We start from the raw sequence: 22,820 nt of genomic DNA, 5'->3' as shown, positions 1-22,820 counted from the left end.
GGGAGGGGCTGGCCCTCAGGGCCTGGAATCTAATCCCAGATCAACAGGCCCTTTGGGACAGCTGCTCTAGCCTCTCTCCCCAACACTCCACTCTGTCCTCAGACCCAGGGCTTGGGTGCCTTCCTGGCAGCCAGTAGAGGTGGGAGACCCCATCTGGGGCCCCTTAAAGGTAAATAGGAGGTCAAAGTGACACCCAAAGCCAGAGGAAATCATGGTGTCGTCTTCAGGGAACCTCCTCTTGGCAGAACCAAAGGGCAAAGTCAGTGTCTTTGGAACTCCAAGCTGGGGAGACGGCCTGGAAAGGGCAGTGCCCCGAGGAAGGAGCAGCCGTGTCTGCCCCTCAGTCTTGCCTTCACAGAGCCAGCAGTTGGACACAGTGTGCTCCTCTGAGGGAATAAAATACTCCACAGTGTGGAGAATTATGCTGGTGCCAGGGGCTGTAGGGCTCTGGATGGGGCAGTGCCTGGGAGCCATGTGGACAGGGAGGCTGGAACGGAGAGCTAAAATGTCACCTGCTCTCACTCTTTCACTGGGAAAGAGGCAGTAACTTCTTTCAATGCCAGGCAGTCCCTACCATGAGGAACACACCTGCAGCCAAAAAGGCCGGGCTTATTGCTGCAGCAAAGACCACATTGGGGAATCCCTGGAGTGTCTCCAAAGGGGAGAGTCAGGGAAGGGTGCTTATAGGGTTATGGGGGCTGGAGTTAGTCAAAGGATGGTGTTTGGCAGAGATGGATCAGAATTTGCAAAGCAGGGACTTGCTGGAACAGTCCACGATCCTAGTTTGAGAACACAGGAGTCCTTACCCAGCGTTACTGCTAGATCAGGCTGTGGTCTTCTCTGAGAACATGCAGGCCTAAATACAGGGGTGTTTACGAGTATGAACTTAAGATAGCCTGAGACAGGCCTTACGGTTTGGTCGGGCACTGTTACCTGTTTGCAAGTCAGGGTATATTTTGCAAACTGTGTGTCCTGTTTCAATTCTCAGTCCTACCCTCATCTCACACCCCCAATCTGGGTGCCAGCGGGATCATTTTCTTCTCACTGCTTGGGTGAAGGTCTGGACTCCAGCCCCCATTCCTGCCTCTGCAGCCAGCTTTGGACACCAGGGGGCAGCAGGACAGCGTCCACAAACCTGGGGCCCACAGTAGAATAAACACAGCCAGGAAAGGGCACTGAGCCAGCCTGAAGAGTGAAGGAATGGGTCTGCAGCTCTGAAGGGCTCCATTTGTTTCCCTTTTCTCCCAGGAATTCCGAGAGCAGGGAGCAAAAATGGGAGGAAAATGGGAGGGAGTAAAGAGGGGAGCTGAGGGAAAGGAGGAAGAATGGGAGTGGGAGGGAGTCCACAGAGCTGGCAGCTGGGTCTTCTCCCCACTCCCCATCTTTTCCTGGATTTCTAGGGGCATACAGAAGGCAGGGCCTCTGGTGGGGGGCGAAGGTGCAACTTGTGGTCATGGTCATACCCTCCCATGGTTGCACTAAGCTGAGGGCAGAGATGCTGTGTGCCCCTAAGACTGAGCTGGGGAGACCCACGCCTGTCTACTTCCATGTCCTGGTTTTAGCCTGACCTCCTGGCAGCCTCTTCTGGTCACTCTCTGCCCCCTATAGGCTGGCCAACCACCTGTGGCCCTTCTGCCTCCAGGTATCCATTTGGTGCCAGTGGGGACCAAATGCTCCCCCTCAGCATTCTCTGTCTCTCTGTCTCTGTCTCTCTGTCTCTGTCTCTGTCTCTCTCTCTGTCTCTCTCTCTCTCTGTCTCTCTGTCTCTCTCTCTGTCTCTCTCTGTCTCTCTGTCTCTCTCTCTGTCTCTCTCTGTCTCTCTGTCTCTCTCTCTGTCTCTCTGTCTCTCTCTCTGTCTTTCTGTCTCTCTCTTGCACACACACACACACACACTAGCACAGACTGTGTGATGACCCATGCAGCAGGCTTTTAATTTCCTCCCCCACATTTTGCAATTGCTTTGGTCACAAAGGCTGGTCTAACAGTTCAACCCACAATGATGTGGGACTTTTCATATGGCTGCTGATTTGGAATTTGGCTCCAGGACATAAAGCTGAGGACACACCAGGGTAAAATACTCCCACTTTGTAAAGAAACCTGAAAAAACTGGGGTCAGACACCTTCCCAGAGCTTATTACCCCAACCTCTCCCACCCTCTACTCTGACTCTACCAGCCGGACCCTGGGCTTGGGGACTTGAAGACATCGCTGCACTTGTGAGTTCTCAACCTAATGGGGAGAAGAGGGGACAACGACTTTCCCATCTTGAAGCCAGGTGAGGGATGGTCTCGGAAAATCCCTCAGGGAGACTGGGGGGTATCCGTAGAGTCTCAGCAGGAAAGCTGGGGCACTCATGGCGTTTGGAGGAGACACTGATAGCCCTGCCGCCATGGCCAGAGAAGCGAGGACAGTGAGAGAGGGCTACGGCAGTACTGGGGGAGATGCACTGGTCCCTCCCCTCCCCACTCTGCCCAATACCTGGAGGAAAGAGAGAACAAAGGTGGTGTCAGGAGGGTCCTTCCAGCACTGGGGAAGAGGAGGAGGGAGCAATAAATTAAGTAAGGATTGGAACTTCAAACTGCACTGAACTTTGTTCCTCAAAAGTGACACAACGTTTTGGAGTTTGCCAAATATGCAGTTTATGGATGGGAAAAGGAAATTAGGTATCATTGAGTAGAGACCATTGATGGGAGGAAAATAAAATAGTTGTGTTTGTGCCTTACTGCATTTTCACTGTTCGGTAAACTAGGAAAATGGGTATTAACAGTTCCATTTTACAGATGAAGAAACCGAGTCTGTGGTCACAGAGCTAGTGATGGCTGAACTGGGCCAGGGCTCTGTTCCTCCTGCCTTAGCTTCCCTGTGTCCCTCTAACCTCTTTCTTTTCCCAGAGCTGCTACTTGGTAACTCTAGTTCAGTGCAAGCTAAAGCCACATTTGGTAAAAGCAGGACTGAATAGGGAGCTCCAAGGTCAGAACCCAACATACACCCCTCCGTCCCAAGCCACTCAGGCTTCTTCCCAGGATGTCCACCCCAAGACTTAAAGGTGAGCTCTCACTCCCAGGAGGTACAGACTAGCGCTAGTGAAAGCAGCCAAGACAGCAGGAGCAGCTAGAGCACGCTGGCATCACATCTAGTCTCTGTGCTGACCGCTGCGTGACCTTGGCCAAGGCACAGCCCTCTCTGGGCCTCTAGTTGCTCTAAGCAGCCAAACAATCCCTGGGATCCCTGCCAGGAGAGAAAACTGATTCCAACTGGTCATATCTCCCGGGGGACTCACGTGCTGTTTCATAGTGGCCTTCAGGAGTTAACAGCCCCAAGGAGCAATGGCAGGGTGGGGAGGTGAGGAGCAGGACAGGGAGCCCTGGAGGGTTGGGGCAGGGGAGATATTTTGGGGCAGGCGTATCCCCAGTTACTGCTGGACAATGCTCCAGTGCAGCCATTGTACTAGGAGTGGAAAATCCTTTTCTGACTCCATCTCCAAGGGCTGAAAATAGTCCAGGGTGGAGCCCCCAGGGACTGGGTTTGGGGCCGATGAGTGACTCGCCCGGTCTGGCCCATTGTTTCTGGCTGGGACAGGGCTGAGACTGAACACCTGGCTAAACTGGAGCCAAGACAGAGGCAAGCCCAGGAAGCCCCTACTAGAAGAAGCATGGCTGGGCCATGCCGAACCCCACTGCAGATGCAGAAACTGGGGTCCAGAGAAGAGAAGGGATTCACCAAATCACATGGTGCATCAGGGCAGAGGAGAATGAGAGTTTGGCTTCTCTGGCTTCTTTCCCTCCACCCTCTAACCCCTAACAAACACATACCACTTGGGAAGACAAGCAGATTTCTCACTCTGCTGCTCAGCCACTCCTGGCCAAGCTCCATCCTCCACCCCACAGGAGCCAGAAGCATCAGACTGTGTGTTGACAATAGAGTCATTTCCCCTCTCTGGGTCACTTGATGCAAGGGAGACCCAATGTCCCCACTCTCATCCTCAGAACTGAGAGCCCAGGGGGCCTTGGGAGTGCCTGGGGTAGCAGCTGTTAGTTGTGCCTTTGATGAAAATCTAGGAAGCTGATGCCCTAATTAAGGTAGGGAGAACTGGAACATGGGAGGCAAGTTCTCCAGAGAGTGGCCCACAGAAGGCAGGCAGGTGGCCTCAGGTCACTCAGCAAACGTGCCCATTCATTGCCTGCTTTGGCCCAGCTCCAGTCCAATACTCCCACCCTGGGTCTCCATGCTCTTGACTGAACCAAGGAGTGAGCGGCTGCAGCATCCCGTGGCAGGCACTGCTCGTCAGGGAGAAATGGCTAAACCTGCTGCCGTGGTGGGTGGCAGCTCTCTAGCCCATAGGCTGGCTCTAGAAGCTTGACAGCAAGGGCGTCATTCTTCTCCTGCTCTTCCCACTGTCCCTTCCCCCTGCTGCCCTCCCATACCCAGATACATGGACAAGACTCTGTAAACCCACACAAACCCATGTGCCTGAAGCCACCCAGCACCAGGCAGGGCACAGGGTGGTCCTACATCTTACCCCAGGATGGACCAGCTCCCTTCCTCCCAACCCTGGGGAATCCTCGGCCACAGGGGACCCATGGTGCTCACTGGCTGGACACACTGTCCTTTCCTTCAAATCACTTGTCCTCATGTGGTTCCATATTAAATTATGTCAACTCCATGAGGGCACGGACTGGCTGATTCACTCCATATCCCCTGGGAACCGTGCCTGGCATGTAAGTGCTGACCACAGGCTTGGCCCTGTTCTAAATGCTCCATATGTGTTAACTCAGGTAAACCTCCCAACGGCCTACATGGGAGGTCGTGCCTCCTTTTAGAAATGAGAAAATTTCTAAGGCGCAGCAAGATTAAGTAAGTAATCTGCCCAAGGAGCCATGGCTGGAAGAAGTGGAGACCATACTCAAACCCCGGTGGTCTGGGCGTAGAATCTGTGCTCTTAGCTTCATCCTTGCTACATGGCCTCTCTCATCTTCACTACATGAAGGGTCACTTACAGACCCTCCTGCCCCACAGGGGTTGCGAGTGGCATGGGATACTGGAAAGGGAACTAACAGAGTCAGATGGACCTGGATTCAATCTGGAATCACTCACTGCCTGAATAACCTGGAGCAAGCCGTCACTTCTCAGAGCCTGTCCCCGTGTGTGCTGAAGGGGGATAAGAATGTCTATTTCACACGGCTGTGGTGAAGAATAAATGACACAATGAATGTGAGAATGTGGGAGGGTCCCACACAGCACCTGGGGCCCAAGTTAGTACACAAGTTCCCTTCCTCATGTGCCTGGCTCTAAATAGATCGGCCCAAATCTGCCGCGACAGTGTGGTGGCCTGACCTGGATCTAGACCGGAGCAACTGTGTCTGGGGAACATGTTGTTCAGGGTCTTTTCTAGCCTTGGAAGGTGAGAGTGGGAATGTCCTCCGGGATTCCGCCCTCCCTCCTGGGCCCTGGACATCTGCCACCCAGGGCAGAGATCTCGTGCCAGCAGCGCCCCTGCTCAGACGAGTCAGCAGGCATTTAGCCCCACCTTGCTCCCTCCCCCTCCTCCTGCCCTGTTTCTCTGGCCTCAGCTCTGTGGCTCTGTCCACCTGGGGTGGGAAGAACTGGAAGAACTGGGGCGGTGGAGGTGAAGGCAGGATCCCACAAAGGCATCAACCTGCACTAAAGGGCGCAGAGCAGCAGGGGCAGCCTGAGCCCCTGGCACGTGTCCAGTTGCCATGCTGACCTGCCGAGTGACCTTGGGCAAGGCCGTGCCCCTCTCCAGCTGAGTCTGCAGCTGCCCTGGACAATCCCTGGGGTTCTTGTCAGTTGGCTGTGCCCTTTCAAAGTGGCCTTCAGGAGTCAACAGCCTCAGGAAGTGATGTCAAGGTGAGGAGGGAGCGGGGAGGCCGGGGCAGTGAGGAGATATTTTAGGAGCACGCAGGTCCCCCCACGGCTGGACAATGGTCTGGGGCTGGCAGTGGAAAATCCTGCTCTTACTTGGGCTGAAAATAGCATAAGGCAGGACGATCAGGAACCTCACCCACTAGGAGGGTGGCCTGGGCACTGAGCAACAAGGCCAGGTGTCCACACCAAGGGGCCAGGCAGTCCAACTGGGGTCGAGATGGGACCCTGCTTCCCTTAGTGTCTCCATTCCCCACCCCCACCAATGCCGGCCACGGTATTAAATGGTGAGTCAGCCACCCTCTCCCAGTCCCCTAGGTCCTGTGTCCTTAGAAATCTGGAGGCAGCTGGTGGAAGGAAGCCTTCCCGGGCTAGGACATAGTGTTGTCTCCATGAGCCGTGGGACCTTGGGTTTTCGGGGTCTCCAGGGCAGCTGCAGGAGGGATAGGTGGGCAGGATATGAAAGGAACGGGAACTAGGGGAACTTGGGCCTGTGGTGGCCACAGCCCCAACCCTAACCATCAAGGCACACTTGAGTCCCCAAAGTCATGATGTGTAACCCCTCCCTCTGGGTCTAAGCAGGGCTGAGGGAGACAGAGTACAGCCTTCACACTCCTGGCCAGCAGAGCATCTTAGCTGGGCAGGGTGACCCTATACACTGGGATGGGGTTCCACCTGAGCAGCAGCTAGTAGCAAAGAGATAGGCTCAAGCCTACGGGAAAAGCTTGAGGACAGTCTGTAACAGGTAGTCACAAAAAAAGCTCATAGGGACTCTGGTTACATTCATAGAAGTATAGAACCTAAAATGTGGGAGGTAAGCATGAAACACTACTTTGGGCAGGTCGCCCACACGGTACAGTGCAGAGTAATCATTTGGGTCATGGCTTGTGATGGGTCCCTGTCACATGAAGGAGCTGTAGACTTAGACTCTAAACAGAGCAACCCCTGGGGTGCCCAGTTTTGCCAACGTAGAGTGGGAAGGGTGGAGAAGTCATAGGAGGCTGGTGGAAGTGGAATGAGGAAAGAACTTTCTCTCAGGCAGAGAGCGCATAGGGAGGGCAAGGGCTCTCCCAAAGAGGGAGTGTCTTTATCCTTGAGGTGAAGAGTGAGGTCTGTCAGCTTTGCCTTATTCCTGCCCAAAGGCTAGTTGGCCCTGTCCAGTTGAGCTCCGCAAATATCCAGAGTGCTCTGGGCTGGACCCAGAACCTGTCACAGGTGAGACCCATCTCCCCCACACTAAGCCCTGACCCAGCCTGAGCACCAACCATTACACCATGTAGCTGGATTTTCCCAGGAGGCAGAGGAATGGATGGGAGAAGAGTAAGTCTCTCCCACACTACTCAGTGCAAAGGGAACCTCATGCTCGGGGCAAGGAGGGAGCCCTGACTTGGCCTCCTTGTGACCCGGCCCCGGCTTCATTCCTGCCTTGAGTCTGGGTGCCAGCTGCCCACCCTGCTTCCAGTTCCTGCACACCCTGCTCTCCTGCCCCATGTCCTTGCCCAGGATGCACCCTGCACTTGGATTCTTTGATGAACCGCTCTTCTCAGAAGCTACAGCTCAGGGGTTCCCCCACTCCAAGAAGCCTTCCCAGACCCCCTGGTCCACAGCCCCAACCACTCCGCATTATCCAGTCATATGCTGGAGCAACTGGGACCTGCTCGCAAGAGCCAATGGTTAAATTTTCAGGAATTTTTCAGGGAGGTAGTCTGAAATTGGCCATGGCAAGAGTATTTGCACCATGGCAATTGGCAATGCTACAAATAAGGGGTTCCCATCACCTCCCTGGCCGGCCAGTTAAATGGTTTAACATTTACCAGCAATTGGCTGGTCATCACCATTAAGTCCTAAATTGAGGGATCCCGACTCCTCTCTGTGCCCAGCAGAACCAGGCACAAAAGCCAATTAGCTTTAAAGTGGGGTCTGGAGTGGGGCTACCTGATGTGAGAGCATAGCTGAGGCAGCTAGTGGGAAGGCAGGTGGCAGACAAGAGCGGGTTGGAGGAAGGACCCTAGTGTGATTGGTGACAGTTTCCTAGGCTGTATCCCCACCCTTCAACCACACAGTAGGGCACAGCTCAGCAGACAACAACACCTTTAGTATAAGTTACAGCCTCAAACTGGCCCCTAAGCCCAGGGGAGCCTCCAGATGGGTGTATGACATCAGTTTCCAGATGTTCTGTTCCTGGGCAGGGAATACTATTCATTGCTGAATCCATTGCAGCATCCAGACCTGCCCCAGGCTCCCTGTGGGAAGCTCTGGCTGCTTACCAGGGTCCTCCGGTCAACCTGTGACCCCACCCCTCCCAGGCAGCTCAGGCCCAGACTCTGCTGTGTGATCTTGGTATGTCACTCTCTTCTAGGGGCCTGTTTCTCCACTTGACTTGGTTAGGCTGGGCTCCAGCCTAGGTACCTTGGCAGGCACAGCCAGGTCTTTATGTGGGTGAGTCAGGTGAGCAGCGGCACTGGGCCTGCACCCTTCCTTTCTTGAAACCTTATTTCCTAACTGACACATGCAAACAGTGATGAACACTCTGGACCCCAGAGTGTCCTGAGCCCCTGCCAAATGACAAAGCGTTGGGTGGCTGGACCCAGAACCTGTCACAGGTGAGACCCATCTCGCCCACACTAAGGCCTGACCCTGCCTGAGCACCAACCATTATACCATTTAGCTGGATTTTCCCAGGAGGCAGAGGACCAGATGGGAGACCATCCCATTTGAAAAAATCCTAGTCCGTACAGTCTCCCCATATGCACTTGCATAGGCCCGAGGGGTTCAGGTCCTATAGCCGGATGTCCTTAGTGTTCCCGCCACCAGTCGGCGTGGCCTCTGTCTGTCTGGAGTCCTCACTGCTGGCCGACCCATCTTCTGTCTTGGTGTCAGTTCTTTGAAACTTGCGCAGGTCCAGCCTGCGGGTAGCCTGGACAGGAGGGGTGGGATCTGTGGGTGGCTTAGCGTCCCGGGCAAAACGCACGAGCCTCTGCCCAGCCAGGAAGTACAGCACAGGGTCAAGGCAACTGTTGGCGCTGGCCAGCGGTCGGGTGATCTTGTAAGCCATGTTGATGGCATTGAGCGTGTGGCAGCTGAGGTCCAGCGAGCGGAAGGAATAGTAGAGGGTGCGGGTGACGTGGAAAGGCAGGAAGCAGAGGGCGAAGACAGCCAACACCACAGCGATGGTGCGCACCGACTTGCGCTTGGCCCGTGGCAGGCCCCCCGCAGTCCCGTAGGCTGGCTTTAGCAGCCGCCGGGCCATGAGCACATAGCAGACCAGGATGGTGGCGAAGGGCACTACGAAGAGCAGGCCCATTACGACGGAGATGTAGGCCAAGAAGTGGCTGAAGAGCTCGGGGGCCGAGGTGTCATGGCAGGTGATGCGGCTGCCACGCACACTGGTGGTGACGAAATAGAGTACGGGCGCCTGGCAGGCCAGCACCAGCACCCACACGGTGGCTGCCACCCGGCGGGCATAGCGGGCCCGGCCCCAGTGCAGCGAGCGCAGTGGGCGCAAGACACCCAGGCACCGGTGCATGCTGATGCACGTGAGGAAGAGGATGCTGCAGTACAGGTTGGTGTAGAAGAGGAAACGCACCAACTTGCAGAGCACCGTGCTGAAGGGCCAGTGGTCCCCGCGGGCGTAGTAATAGACCAGCAGCGGCAGGGAGGCCGCGTACAGCGCATCTGACACGGCCAGGTGGAACATGTATGTGGTGGAGGCGTTCCATGTCTTCAGGCGGCACAGGAAGATATAGAGCACTGCGACATTCAGACACAGCCCGAGCACACACACCACACCATAGGACACAGGCAGCAGCACGTATTTGAAGTTCTCGTTGAAGCGGCACTTGTAGCCCAGCTCATCCCCATCCCAGGTGTTATTGATGCTGCCATTCCAGAGGCCCAGATCTGCATCCATAGTCCTGACGGGAAGGGGATGGAGAGGGGAGAACAGCCATCAGGGTCGCAGCTGCGGCTCAGCCGGGGGATCTCAAAGCAGGGACCCCGAGTGCCCAGATACCTTTGGTTAGGATCTGCCCAACCACGTTCAAGACCTCTATTGCCATGTGACCTGGCTCTCTGGACCCAGAGGGTCCAAGAACCTCAGAACCCTGAAACCTCAAAAAGGAATGTGATCCATGAATATCAGGACCATACAATTCTACAACTTGAGAACAGCAGTAGGCAAACTAAACCCTGAAGGCCAAATCCAGCCCACCAGTCTGTTTTTATAAATAAAGCTTTATTGGAATACAGTCATACCATTCCGCTTACAAAGAACTGAATAGTTGTAACAAGGACCATATGTTCTACAGTCTAAAATACTTACCATCTGGCCATTTACAAAAAGTTTGGCGACTCTGCTTGGGAACCTCAGGAGCACAGCGTTCTAGATCTGGAATTCTGAGCTCTAGAATCTGAGGATCCCAGGGGGTGTCATTTCAGATTCGTGGACAGGGGCTTTCGAGTCTGACTGGCTCCACCTCACAACCAGTGCCCGTTGCCTTCTGAAGTGTTTCTGGCCAGTGGGCAGCCCATACCTTCCTGGAGGCAATAGAATGTGCTTTCCTTTGGCTCATCCTTCTCCTTCCTGGGGACTCTGGCCCTGTGCCTGGTATTTTGGTATCTGAGGGAGTTTTTCCAATGGTCTCCCTCTTTAGTCATTCATTCACTCGCTCAGCAAATTATGTTTTCAATACTTCTATATTCTGGCACTTCCTGCATCTGTCCACAGCAGTCTTGCTGTATGTCCTGTGAGGCTACCAGATGGGAGAGGACCCTCTTGTAGATTTCAGGGAAGTCTGGGGCAGAAGTACGAGTGAGGGCAGCTGGGGACTTCCTTTGTGGGGCAAATTCAACGTCCTCCAGGCCTACCCAGCTTCTCTTTCATACCGTTACTATCTTGAGGTTTCCCTCCTTTGTCCCTCGTGGGCATATAACACACCCATGGGGCCTAATTGCCCAGCTGACAGTGAGCAACCAGAGAACCAGTTGTCGACCTTCCTTCTTTCCCCACTCCCACTAATGTGACCAATAAGAACTCTCTCTAAGCTGGGAGGTAGGGGACAAATATCTCAGTCCGGAGGGTGAAGATGTGCCCAAAGTTCCCAGAAGGCAGGCTGGAAATCCTAGCAGGAGTCTCAGGTGGGCAGGTTTAGAACAAAGACAAATAATAACTTTCTAACAGTGTGAAGGGGTAGGGGGAGCGGACCTTTTTAAAATCCTACTATTTGTGCTTTATGAATGTTACTTCATTCCATCCTTACAACATGCTTGTGGGAGCCAGGTTATCATGCCTGGTTTTCCAATAAAGAACCGGAGACACAGATCATTCTAGTCATTTGGCAACAGTCACACAGCTGGGGACAGGCCATAATTCCTATCCAGGTCCACTCCCCAGTGGGAGATTCTATAGGATGGAGGTAGTGAGTGAACTGCTTGCATATGGGGGTGTGCAAATAGAGTCTGCAGAAGGGCTTGTGCACTCCGTGTGTGTGTGTGTGTGTGTGTGTGTGTGTGTGTGTGTGTCTGGAAGGACAAACAGGGCAGATGACGTGTGAGACTTGTCTACCCTGAGAATCTGGGGCTGTACAATTCCTTTCATTTTGGAATCGGGAGTCCTGAGACGCTGGGACTTGAGGGTTCTGTAGGACCCTCTTTTAGACCCTATGCGTCTTTCCCAGCCTGGCCTTCCAGATGCAAGTTCAAAGCCCTTGAAGTTGAGATTGGGAGGTGAGGGAGGAGCCTGGAGCTAAGGGACCCATAGGTCCCTCAGTTTCCCTTCTTTCCCAATACCCTGCTTCCCCCCACCCCAGATCTTCCCTGTCTTCTATTGTCAGCAAAGGTGCAACTAGGATGAAGGGAGACTACACTTGTGACCTTCCTCCCATAGACACAAGTTCCTTCCCAAGGAGCCAGGGCAGATCCAGGGCGAGGAGGCAGAGAGAAGCCTATGTGGTGCCACACTGACAGGGGGCAGGCGTGGAGGTGCTCTGGCAGGGCAACCTGCTGGGATCTTTCTCACCTGGGGCCTTGACTTAGGACCTGGCATTAAAGCATTGCCTGCATCCGCCCCCTGCTCTAGGCAGCCATGTCACCTCCACCCTCGCTGCTGAAGCTACCGCAGCAACCTCTCTGCCTCCAGCCTCATTTCCCCCAAATCCAGAGGGGTCTTTGTAAAAGACAAAAGTCATTCCCCTGCATGAAACACTCCATGGCTCCTGCTTGCTGTCAGGAGAAAGCCTAGCCCCTCAGGTTGGTACTGGAGGTTTTCATAATCCTGCTTCTGCCAACCTCACCAGCCCCAACCATCCTCTGTGACTGGCAGTTTCCTCCCCTGCCAGCCTTAGTACATGTTGCTCCTTCAACCTAGAATCCATTCCCATCCCTCCTATCTACCTGTTGAAATTACAACTCTTTATCCTTCCGCACAGCAAGCCCCAGTGATTACGAAGAACCCGGCCTCTGGAGCCGGATCATCCGTTTCCTCACCTGTAAAAAGAGGTGATTAATGGAACCTACATCATAGGACTGCTGTGAGCAGTGAGTGAGTGATCTGTGTAAAACGTGTGGAACAGTGCTTGGCACACAGTAGGAACGCTGTGGTGTGATGAGCTTCAAGGCTCAGATCAGATGTGGCCTTTTCCTTAGATCTTTGGGATGCTCTCTCAGGTCACCGGTGGAGGAGCAGCAGGTCTTGCCTGGAGGCTGTGGAGCAGGGGAGAGTGGTGGGCCAGGGACATGATGTTGAGGCCCAAGCTGGGGCCAGGCCTGGGGACCTCTGAGGGCTGTTTGGGGGTGGGACTGGAGAGACTCGCCCAAAAGAAGTCTGGGTGCAGGAGGGCAGGGGAGAAAGGCGGCCAAGAGGCTTGGCTCAGGGGTCTGGGAGGAGCAAGAGAGGGGAGAGGAGGAATTCAGTGTCAGACAGGGTACGTGTGAGGTTCCCTGAAGGAGTACGGTGGGATGTGGGAATCGGCCAAGGCTGGGACGCTTTGGGAGGTGGGCGGGGAGTTGCTGGCTCACAGAAGCTGCAGGAGTGCGGAGGCCCGAGTGTGAGACTGACGATCTGTAGAGGGGCCCCCCACCCCAGGTCACCAGCTTGGGGTGTCCATCTCTGCCACAGCACGCCAGTGACATCAGGCATTTCCTGCCCGTCTAAGACTCAGACCTCTCCCGGGTTGAATTCCCTGGCCTTGGAGAACTACAGCCCAGAACTTCCCCCATGAGGTCCTCTTCCCCACTGGAGTCAGGGAGAGTGGCCCCTTCCACGCTCCAACAGACACGCGGTCCCATATCTGCTGCTGCTTCCTCCCTGCCCCAGGGCTGAGCCCTGGCAGGTCTCTCCTTGGAGCTGGGCCAGGGCCCTCATCCTCCCTTCGTCAACATCCCACTGCTCTGCACAGTGTTCTTGCTAATCGCTAACAGTGGAATCTCTGACACTAATGAGAGGGGTGGAGACTTCCCTAAGTCTCCCGTGAACCCAAGGAGCTCCTTTTCCACCTGTTTTAAGACTTCCTGGCCTCCACCCTCCCAGGCCATCTGGGGATTCCATTGCCATGGTCCCAGTGCAGACTAACCCTACCCACCCTCTCTCTCGACAGGCTGGCTCACCAACCTGTGATGACATCTTTCCTGGCCCCCCAGCCCCTGCGTATGGAGATAGCCAAATCCCCAGCCCTCACTTCTGCCTCTTCCGATGCCCTTGGGGCCTCACTCCCTTCTCCCTCGAGACCAGCTCCTACCTAACTTTGTCCAACACCACTCACCAGTCCCTCAGTGCCCAGTTCTGGCTGGCCCTGCCCTGAAGAGCTCCTAGACTAGAGGGAGATATGAGCTGAGCCATGTAAGTACCCTGCCAGGCTTCCCTGCCTTTGTTCATGCTGTTCTTTCTGCCTGGAAAGCCTTTCCAGAACCCACCACACTGCACTCCATCCTGCCTCTCCCATAAGGCTCTTCTCAAATGTCATCTCACCTCTGAAGCTCTCCCCCCTAACACCCGCCCAGGCATTCCTCACACCATGTTAGTAATTTGTCCTTTCATCCTCTACCGCAACATTCCAGGTGCTCCCAGAATACTGGGTGCATTTGATTCTTTTTTTTGTCTCTATCATCCAGCAAGATGCCTGATCCAAAGCAGGTATGACATGAATGACAGAATGAATAAATGAGTGAATAAATAAATGTATGAAGCAAGCACAAAAGACTATGGGAGCCCAGAGGAGGCTGAGCTTTATAACCATGGATCTTCTTTTTATTCCTCTGAGAGCCTCCCAGAGGACAATTACACTTAAAGATTTCTCAGCTGCTGACCCTAGGTGGCAGGAGTCACCTAGCCCTCCTGGGCCCAGCCCTCCTAAGGCCTGCTTCTGCACTATACAGGCCCCTGGGCTGTCTCTCTTTTAAGAGCTGCAGGGCCCAGAAGGCCCTGCCCTTCTCTGAACAGGCCGGGGAAATGCCGGGAGAAAGGGAACTGGACCCAGGCACATTCTGGAGATGGGGCAGCTGTCTGAGCCAGTCACATTCTTTGATCTCGCCCATCTCTGGCTCAGATCATAGGTCAGCATGGGTCAGGAGCTCCTGATCCTGGAGCCCCGCCTCCCTCACTTTGTAGGGGTCAAGCCTGGGTTGAGCAGCTTCTATGTAGCACCTTCATTTCATTCCCCACCCTCACTCCTCAGTAGATACTGCCATAGAGGTTAAGCTATTAGTTCAAGGTCATAGTACCAGAAATTGGAAAAATTGGGCTTGACACCCAGAGCTGTCTGGCTCCGGAGCCTGAATTCATCATAGCCTGGGATGAGGGAGCAGGGCAGGGATCCCCCTGACCGACCCCCAGTTCAGTGTATACACACGCATGCACGTGCCTGCCCCAGTCTCCCAGCTAGTGGACCCCACCCTCGCACGCCCGTACCTGACCAGCCCCTGCTCTCGTGGTCAGGATGCTCAGCACTCGCTCAGGTTGCTCACTCATGAATGCACACGCCTGGATAGGGCTGCAGGGAACTGTGCAGGAAACAGGAAAAACAGGTCCCCCTCCTGGGGCCGCGCCCAGCTTCCAGCATTTCTCAGGGCAGGCAGGCAGTGCTGAGGGTTCCTGAGACACAGGGAGGTAGAGACAGTGTGGGCTCTGGGTTACAGGAAGTCAGCCAGGCCAAGCCCTCCCAAGGCCTCTTCCTCTGCTCCAACCTTGGCCCAAAAGAGCACAGAGGTGCCCTGGCATGCTTATCCCGGTGGGGCTGTCCTCTGCCCTCCCACGCCCCAGCCATCTACCCTCAGCTCACACGCTCTGGGGGTGGTTGTTTGCAGCCTCCTTCCCCAGGAGCCCCCTTTCACAGGAAGGTGGTTCTGCCAGGGAAGGTCTCCCCATATCTTGCAGAGCTGAACTGAGCTTCCAGTGCCCCTTCCTTTGGTCCTGGTTCTGTGCGTCACTCCCATAACAGGAAACAGTCAATACTCTCCTTGCCTGGTTTACTTGACAGTGCTTTAGCCAACACAATTTTGCTCAAGCTGGGTTTCTATCTGGAATACCCCTCCTCCCTCTCATCATTCCTCCATAGGTGTTACAAACACACAAACACACACAAGTATGGACACACCTAGATGTACAGCTACACAGAGACATATACAGTCACACTGAAATGTACATGCAGTGCACCCACACACACACTCCTAGTCAGGGCCGGGAACAACCTTTACAAGTCACCCGTCCCAAACTCCCATGTGACAGAGGAAGAAACTGCGGCCCAAGTCCTCACAGTAAGTCAGGGACACAGGCAAGATCGGAACGCAGGTCTTCTGGACTCTGGCCCTGGTTTTTGTCTCACACGCACCAGACACAGGGCTTCAGTGAGGGAAGGACCCCCCGGCAGAGGAAGCCCTCTGTGTGGGCAGATCCCAGCACCTACCAGAACCTCAGACACATCACAGGAAAAAACTAACATGTCCCTCCTTTCCCCATCTCCTTCATTACTCTACAATGGAGGAGTGGGGTCCGAGAGAGCTAAGGCAAGGTCCCCACGCTGGAAGTTCAGTGGCAAGCATGGGGCTAAGTAGAGAGGAGATGGGTAGCTGCGGGAATAGAAGAGGGTGTGGGAGCCCTGGGCCACTGTTTTCCCAGCTCATCTTGCCCCAGGAGCGCAGGCTGACCTGGGCTAGTGGGCTGGCAGCTATATGCCAGTCTCCTCTACCTTAGGTTCTCCTTTTCACTCCACTCTGGCTAGGGTCTCACCCTGTCTACTGCTCCTTCAACAGACTAAGGTGGAGTACAGCACTTTCTCAAAGCCGTTCTCCGATTTCTGAGAAGGGTCTCCACCATCCATCCTTCTAGGTTTCAAACCTCCAATATGTCCTTGATAAGCTCTCTATCTTCCACCCATGTGAAACCATCACTCGCCCAGTCCTGTCAGTTCAACGCTGAAGTGGCTCAGCGATGGCGCTTTTCCCCACCCCACAGCCTTAGGCCCGCATTTCCCCTCCACACTGTGCCCTGGTCTCCTGGCCGCCACCCCTGCCCCTCCTGTCCATCTCTCATATGGCAATCACAGGTCTTAAAACATGAATCTGAAGGAGACCAAAGTTTTGCCACCCTGAAGCTGCCTTTTTTGGATATTGATTTTAAACTGTTCATCAAGAAATAATACTCAGAACCTTTGGCTTTTCCCTGAATTCCTGCCCAAGAGATGTCAGGTAGAAAAACCTGCTTCAGGAAGGAAATCTTAGGATGTTCGCTTTAGCCTAACTTGAATTAAGTACGGTTAATAGGAGGGCCTCAGGTAAGGGGACTGTTAGCCAGATACCCCCTGTGCCCCATCGTTTCTGAGATTTGCCGGCCGCATGTGTATTCCACTCTTCCTCAACTACCTGTAATCGACTACCTGTAAATAGCCCATTCTCACTTCTGAAATCTAAGACCTCATTCCCCTCTTTCCTCCTTTGTCCAAAATGTCATATATACCCAGTGTTGCCTCACTGTCTTTGGAATTTTCATCCTTATGTGAATTTCCCATGTGTGTGTATTAAAATTTTGATTTTTTTCCTATTAATCTGTCTCTACTAATTTGAATATTAGGTAGAAGAACTTAGAAGGTGGGAGGAAAAGTATTATTTTTTTTAGACCCCACAAATCTGACCACATACTTTGGAGCTCAAAACCTTTCCATGGCTCCCTATTGCCCTCAGGCTACGTCCAAGCTCCTGAGCCTCGCACTGCAGGTCCTGACTGGTCCCTGCCACCCCTCCAGACAGCTCACCTTCTTTGCCTCCATCCTTACCTTCCTGTCTCAAGCACAGCAAAAGCAGTCCCATGGTCACAGCTTTGCTCAGGAACGCTCTTCCTTATCTTCTAACAACAATATCATAATAAGAATTGGGTGCTTTCTCTGTGCCAAGTTCCATGTTACGTGGCTTCACAGGCCTCTTCTCATTGAATCCTGAGAAGCTTAGCGAGGCACAATGCCCTCTCCAGGGTGATAGCAAATGACACAGTAGCCCCGATCTGTCTGACTTCAGTATCTGTGCCCCTCACCACTGTCTCCTTCCCTCCAAAGCCCAGATCCCCTCCTCCAGGAAGCTCCCTGACTAGCCCTCTTTGAGCCCCATGGCTCTGCTTATCTGTCAGTTCTCCACCAGAGGGAATGCCCTATACGCAGAGACCAGGATCGCCTCTTCCTGGTACTTTCCAGGTGTGAAGCAGCCATGATGGTTATTGTATCCATCTCACAGATAAAAAAACTAATGCCAGAAAGGGTAGTCCAAGTTCTCACCCAAGGTCAGCAGTGAGTCAAGGGCAGAGCCAAGACTAACATGCAGACTACCTGCCCCAGTGACCTGACTCTGCCTCTACTCCACGCTGCGTCTTTCTCTCTGTGGCTCCAGGCTAGTGAGCCCAATGCCAGGAGGAAGGGCTGGGGTAGTTCTCAGGCCCGCTGAGGAATTTCCAGGGTGGTTAGACAACATTCCAGCTCGTCCACTAGGGTGGCTGCAGAATGTACCCGCTCGCCTGCCCATCTGGCTGGCCCTGTCTAGCCTGGAAGGGGAGAGTGACCCATCACCATTTTGGAAACCCTGCTGCTTGCCTTGGCTGGAGGTGGGGTGCTGTGAAGGGAAACAGAAAGCCTGGACCCAGAGCACCATGGAGGAGCAGGGGAGGGTACCGGGCAAGTGGGAAACCCCAGTTCTGCTATTCCCAGCAGTGGGACCTGGACAAGTCTCCTCTCCACAACCTCAGTCTAAATACCCCTACAATCTAAGAACAGTACCTGCCCCCCCCCCATAAGGTTGTTGAGGGAGTTAAAGGAGATGATTTAGACTTATTTTATGAAATAATTAAAAGAGATACGATTTCAGCAGGTGGAGAAGCCAGGGAGGATGGCGGTATACCAGGAAGACAAGAAGGGCAGGAAACACACAAGAAATTTGGGCACAGTAGCAAGGTCACAGCCAGACTGACCACAGATCAAATTTCCCACACCCAAGGCCATCCTCAGAAGGGAGGGAAATCCAGGGACCTCCAGCAGGAACAGACCCCACCACATTTCTTCCCTCACTCACCGTTTATAGGGGTTGCCATATCTACGCTTGCCCCTGTGCAGGGCACTTGGGGACTCCAGGTGAGTCACTGTCAGGGTTGGCAGGGGAGGGAAGTAGCACATGGGAGAAAACTCAGAAATAGGTAATGACAAATTAGGATGATCAGGGCTGAAGGAAGCAGAGGCAACAGGGCTGAAGCAGCCCCGAGGACCCCTAATGGGAATGGGGAGGTAGTCAAGGGAGTCTTCCTGGAGAAGACACCTGACCTGCATTTTGGAAGATGGGTAGGGGTCAGGTGCGTGGAGAGAGAAGAGGAACAGAGCGAGCAAAAGCCAGGGCAAGAGACACACAGTATGTTTGGGGAGCTGTCGGTCATCCCTGTGGACTGAGGGGAGTGGAGAGGGCAAGGCTGAGTTGGAAGAAAGGAAGGATCTTGGAAGTCGTCCTCTGCCCCCTCTCAAATGTCCTCCACAGTGGACACCCCGCCTTGCCTGGAGTGCTTTCTGCACCATAAGCATTAGGGCTAGTCTGGGAAAATAACTGAGGGGGTAACCTCAGATGTTATCAACAGGTGCTGTTGCAACGTAAAGCCTCTGCAACCTCCTCCAGGAAGCCCTTGGGCTCTGTGGCCCCTTAAGGAGGCACTCTCCATCTTGGGAGCCCCCAGGATCTTGGCTATGGGAGCCATGTGTTAGGGCTGAACTCAGAGTATGTGAGTGTGCAGGTCTCAGATCAGCCAGGCTGTTCCTCCCATCTTACAGATCAGGAAACTGAGACACTTTAAGAGGAAAGGATTTACTCAAGGTCTGGTGTTCTAATTACAGTATTTTCAGTGTGGAGTTGAGCACCTCCAACTCCACCCCAGGGCAAGACTCTAAACCCCCTGTCCCACCCATGACCTGGCACTGTCCAGCCCAGCTCCGCCCAGCCCAGCCCATGGCTTATAGAGACACGCTGCTAAACTGAACCAGTTCAGAATCACAAGGCCCTGGACTCCACATCAACCTATCACACCCAGATGCTTCCAGCCAGACTAAAGAGGCAAGAACCCTGGGTTCAGGCTCCAACTTGGAACCGCCCATGCTATGCAATCTCGGTCAAATCGGTTCCCCTCTCTGAGCCTCAGGTTCTTCACTGGTCAATTGGAGAGAATCACCGCTACGCAAGACAACTCATGAGGAATGAATAAGACAAGGGGGCAGGTGGGTGCTCCAGGAGGCTAGCAAATCATGTATTGTCCTGATGTGGGGGCTGTGTCTGCCAGTCACGGCAGAGAGACACTGACACGTTTCTCAGCAGGGGGCCCTCATGGGTGACCCAGCAAAGGGGCAGGGGTGGTGGTCAGAACAGTCAGGGAAGGTTCCTAGAAGGGGCTGTGATCAGGTCTGAAGAGAAGCAGAAAGGGTCCAGCTCAGAGGGAAAGAGGGAGAATGGAGAACCCAAGGTAGAAAAAGGGACAGAAATGTAGAACAGGATGCAAGTGAGCCTGTGATTCTGAGCCTGTCTCCCTCTGAGTGTTTCCGGGATTCCGAGTCCATTGGTTCTTACAGCCCAATGCCAAGAGTTTCTGGTGAATGTTCAATGTTTCTTTAATTCTGTTACTCGTTGCTTCTGATAGCCTTTGATTTCGAGATTCTCAGAACCACAGGCGTCTGGACTCTCAGAATAACACAATCATGTCCTTTTCTGAGGAGCCACAAAGTCTCAGCAAACACTTGCCAATGCCCCAGTGTGCCTGACCTCATAGGGACCCTTAAAACCCAGACTTAATCAGACTCCGTCAGACCCTTGAGGAGCTCCAGTTTGGATGGGGAGAAAGCCAGACAAAGACCAAGTCCACGTGGGTGATCAAACCATGACCAAAGGAAGCTCAGCGCCACGGAGCCCAGAGTAACCCCTAACCAGCCTGGTGAGGAGGTCTTCCCAGAGAAGGGGTCATTTGAGCTGGGACCTGATAGATGGTTAGGAGTTTGTTAGATGGTCACAGAGGTAGGAGGGCATTGAAGGCAGAAGGGGGAGCAGGTACAAAGATTCAATGGTGTGATAGCGTGACCTGGTTTTGTAAAGCCAGGGGTCATGTGAGGCTGGAGTGGAGGGTTAGGTGGAACAGAATGGGGTGGGTGGGAGGTGGGGGGTGAAGGAGGGAGGCTGCAGGACTCACATGAAAAGGCTGGAATGCCAGGCTGGGGAGCTCGGCCTCTTCCTGAGGACGACGGGGAGCCATGACAGGGCTTAAGTGGGGAAGCACATGGTCAGAGTTGACCTTTGCAAAGATGGCACCACATGGAAGGTAAATAGGATGGGCGAGCCTTCCCTGAGGCAGGGGGAGAAGGGAGGATCATGTGGGTCCTAAGAAGTCTGAGGGAGGCCCTCCTTTCACACTCCAGTGCCCTGGCAGTGCCACTGTCACTACAATGACAGTGACAGGGTACCAGGGTACAGGGCCAAGGAGGAAGCAGTTGCCCAGGAGGGTCTAGGCTGTCCACCCTCCAAGCAGGAGCTCTAGTTACTCATCCTGAACCCTAAAGGATGCAGGCCTAAGAGATGGTGTGGCCGGGAGTGGAGGAACTCCTCTGCTCAAGAACCAACTGTAGCTCTCCATAGAGCACGGCCTGCCTTGTCCACTCTACACCCACTTTCACCCAGTCACTCATTTCCTGAACACGCACTGGCACCTCTTTTTGTCCAACCTGTCCTGGGTGATGTGGTCAGAGAGAGAAAGCAGACCTGTCCTGGCCAAGCCCTGCAAATGACCCAGGATGGATTCCCATAGCCAGCCTCCCCTCATGAGGCCGCATGGCAGGAGGAGACCAGGCCTGCGAACACAAAGGCAGCCCGAGAGGAAGGTACACGAGACAGGCTCACAGAAGGCAGTTCAGGAAGAGAAGAAATATTTCACCAGGGGCACCTCACTAGATCAGCACGGCTTCCCTGGTCCTGTGGGCAGGCCTGAGCAGGCATTATCTTATCAGCAGCTGGGTAATCAGGCCACAAGCAAGACTAAAGATGGGTGTTCGGGGCAGGATTCAAACTTCCTTCAGTCAGAAAGCCAGAGAACCAGGCCTCACTCAGAAGGGCTTCTGTCTTGAATGGGGAGGGATAGGAGCAGACAGGGCCCACAAAAGCTCTCTGGAGAAAGAAAAGGTAGGCAGGAGCCCCAGCTTTCACCTTGGCTTTGTGACCTTGGGCTAGATACTCTCTCGTCCCCTAGTTCCTCATCTGCAAGATGGGGGTCATCATTCCTCCCTCACAGCGTTGGTAGAGGATAAAATGAGGCACATTTATAAATGTTACTAGTAGCAGAGGGGGCTAGGGGAGAGGAAGGCAGTCAACAGGTAAAATTTCAAAACCCAGAATGATACCTTGTTATTGCACCCATGTTCTAGCATTGTCTTCAAAATGCATTTAAGTCTATGAGTAACACACTTCTCACCTGTGCATTGCACTTTACAGCTTACAAAGCCCTGTCCTGACCACTGTCTTAAGAATCCTCACAGTAACCTTGCATTTGAAGAAGAAAGAACCATCATGCCCAATTCACAGATAACAAAAACGAAACTTAGAGGGGCACTGTGGCCTCTCTAAGGACTACCGCTAGGAAAGAAGCCAAATCAAAGCACTTACAGAGTTGCCCATGAGGCCTTGGTGCTGTTCTCACATTCTTAGCTGGTGCTTGGGGAATCCAGAAGCCTCACAGCCCCGTGTTTCCTGGGCAGGAGGAGGACAGGAGGAGCCATAGCCTTACTTTGTAGCCCAAGCTTGACAGCCATTTATGAGGCTTGCCCACTGTGATCCTGCAACCTGTCTGGCCGAGCCCGGGACAGCCCAAAGCAGGGGAAGGGGAGAGTGACAAGCCTTCCCACGCACAAACTCAGCACAGGGCCTTAGTGGCTCCAGCCTCCTTTTGGCACTGTAGGAACTGCCCCAAGGTCATCCAGCAAGTTAGGGGAAGAGCTGGGATGAGATCAATCACCGGTCTCCTGGCTCCCACTGGGGGAGGGAGAGCTCCAAGTGTCCCCAAATTCCTTAGCAGAAGCATCTGAGGGCTCAGGGAAGTGTTTGGCCAAGGGCAAAGGGCTCAGGGTTTAAACAATGTCTGGATGGTTCTGGTGTCAATATCACAAATGTCGTGACCTCTATGCACTTGGCACTACCCAATCCATTCTCCACCCTGCAGCCAGAGAGATCTTTCTGAAATGCTTCTCTGACCATTAAGCTCTCCTGCTCACAAACCTTCCATGGCTCCCTATTGCCTTCAGGATGAAATCCAAGTTTTCAGCCTACATACTCTGGGTCCTGTAGTGCCCCAGGACACATTGTTCTGACAACTTGTGCCACCCACTCTGATGACCTGATTCTGGCTTCCCTTTCTTTGTAATGACATGGAGTTCCACTGTAGATAGGCCTTCACTGGGGAAA

The 22,820-nt window shown here is 53.8% G+C and overlaps 1 protein-coding gene across 8 annotated transcripts in view; it reads right to left on the bottom strand.

The window, feature by feature from the left end:
* Nucleotides 1–1,821: 1,821 nt before the first annotated feature.
* Nucleotides 1,822–22,820, bottom strand: part of P2RY2 (purinergic receptor P2Y2) — a 36,332-nt gene continuing 15,333 nt past the window's right edge. For 4 of the 8 annotated variants that reach the window (XM_033120564.1, XM_033120562.1, XM_033120563.1 and 1 more), the window contains exons 2-3: nt 14,785–14,967; nt 1,822–9,796 (exon numbers count right to left, since the gene is read on the bottom strand). In XM_033120564.1, the coding sequence (XP_032976455.1) occupies nt 8,662–9,792 (1,131 nt within the window). In that variant the 5' untranslated portion in view covers nt 9,793–9,796; nt 14,785–14,967 and the 3' untranslated portion in view covers nt 1,822–8,661. Of the gene's footprint in view, nt 9,797–14,784; nt 14,968–17,143; nt 17,215–22,025; nt 22,110–22,820 lie in introns of all 8 variants that reach the window. The other 4 variants (XM_033120561.1, XM_033120559.1, XM_033120560.1 and 1 more) reach the window with 4 other exon arrangements.

Source organism: Rhinolophus ferrumequinum, chromosome 11, assembly GCF_004115265.2.
Source record: "Rhinolophus ferrumequinum isolate MPI-CBG mRhiFer1 chromosome 11, mRhiFer1_v1.p, whole genome shotgun sequence".
Classification (NCBI taxonomy): Eukaryota; Metazoa; Chordata; class Mammalia; order Chiroptera; family Rhinolophidae; genus Rhinolophus; species Rhinolophus ferrumequinum.
Note: the sequence above shows the minus strand (reverse complement) of the source record. Positions and strands in the feature narration are given on the sequence as shown.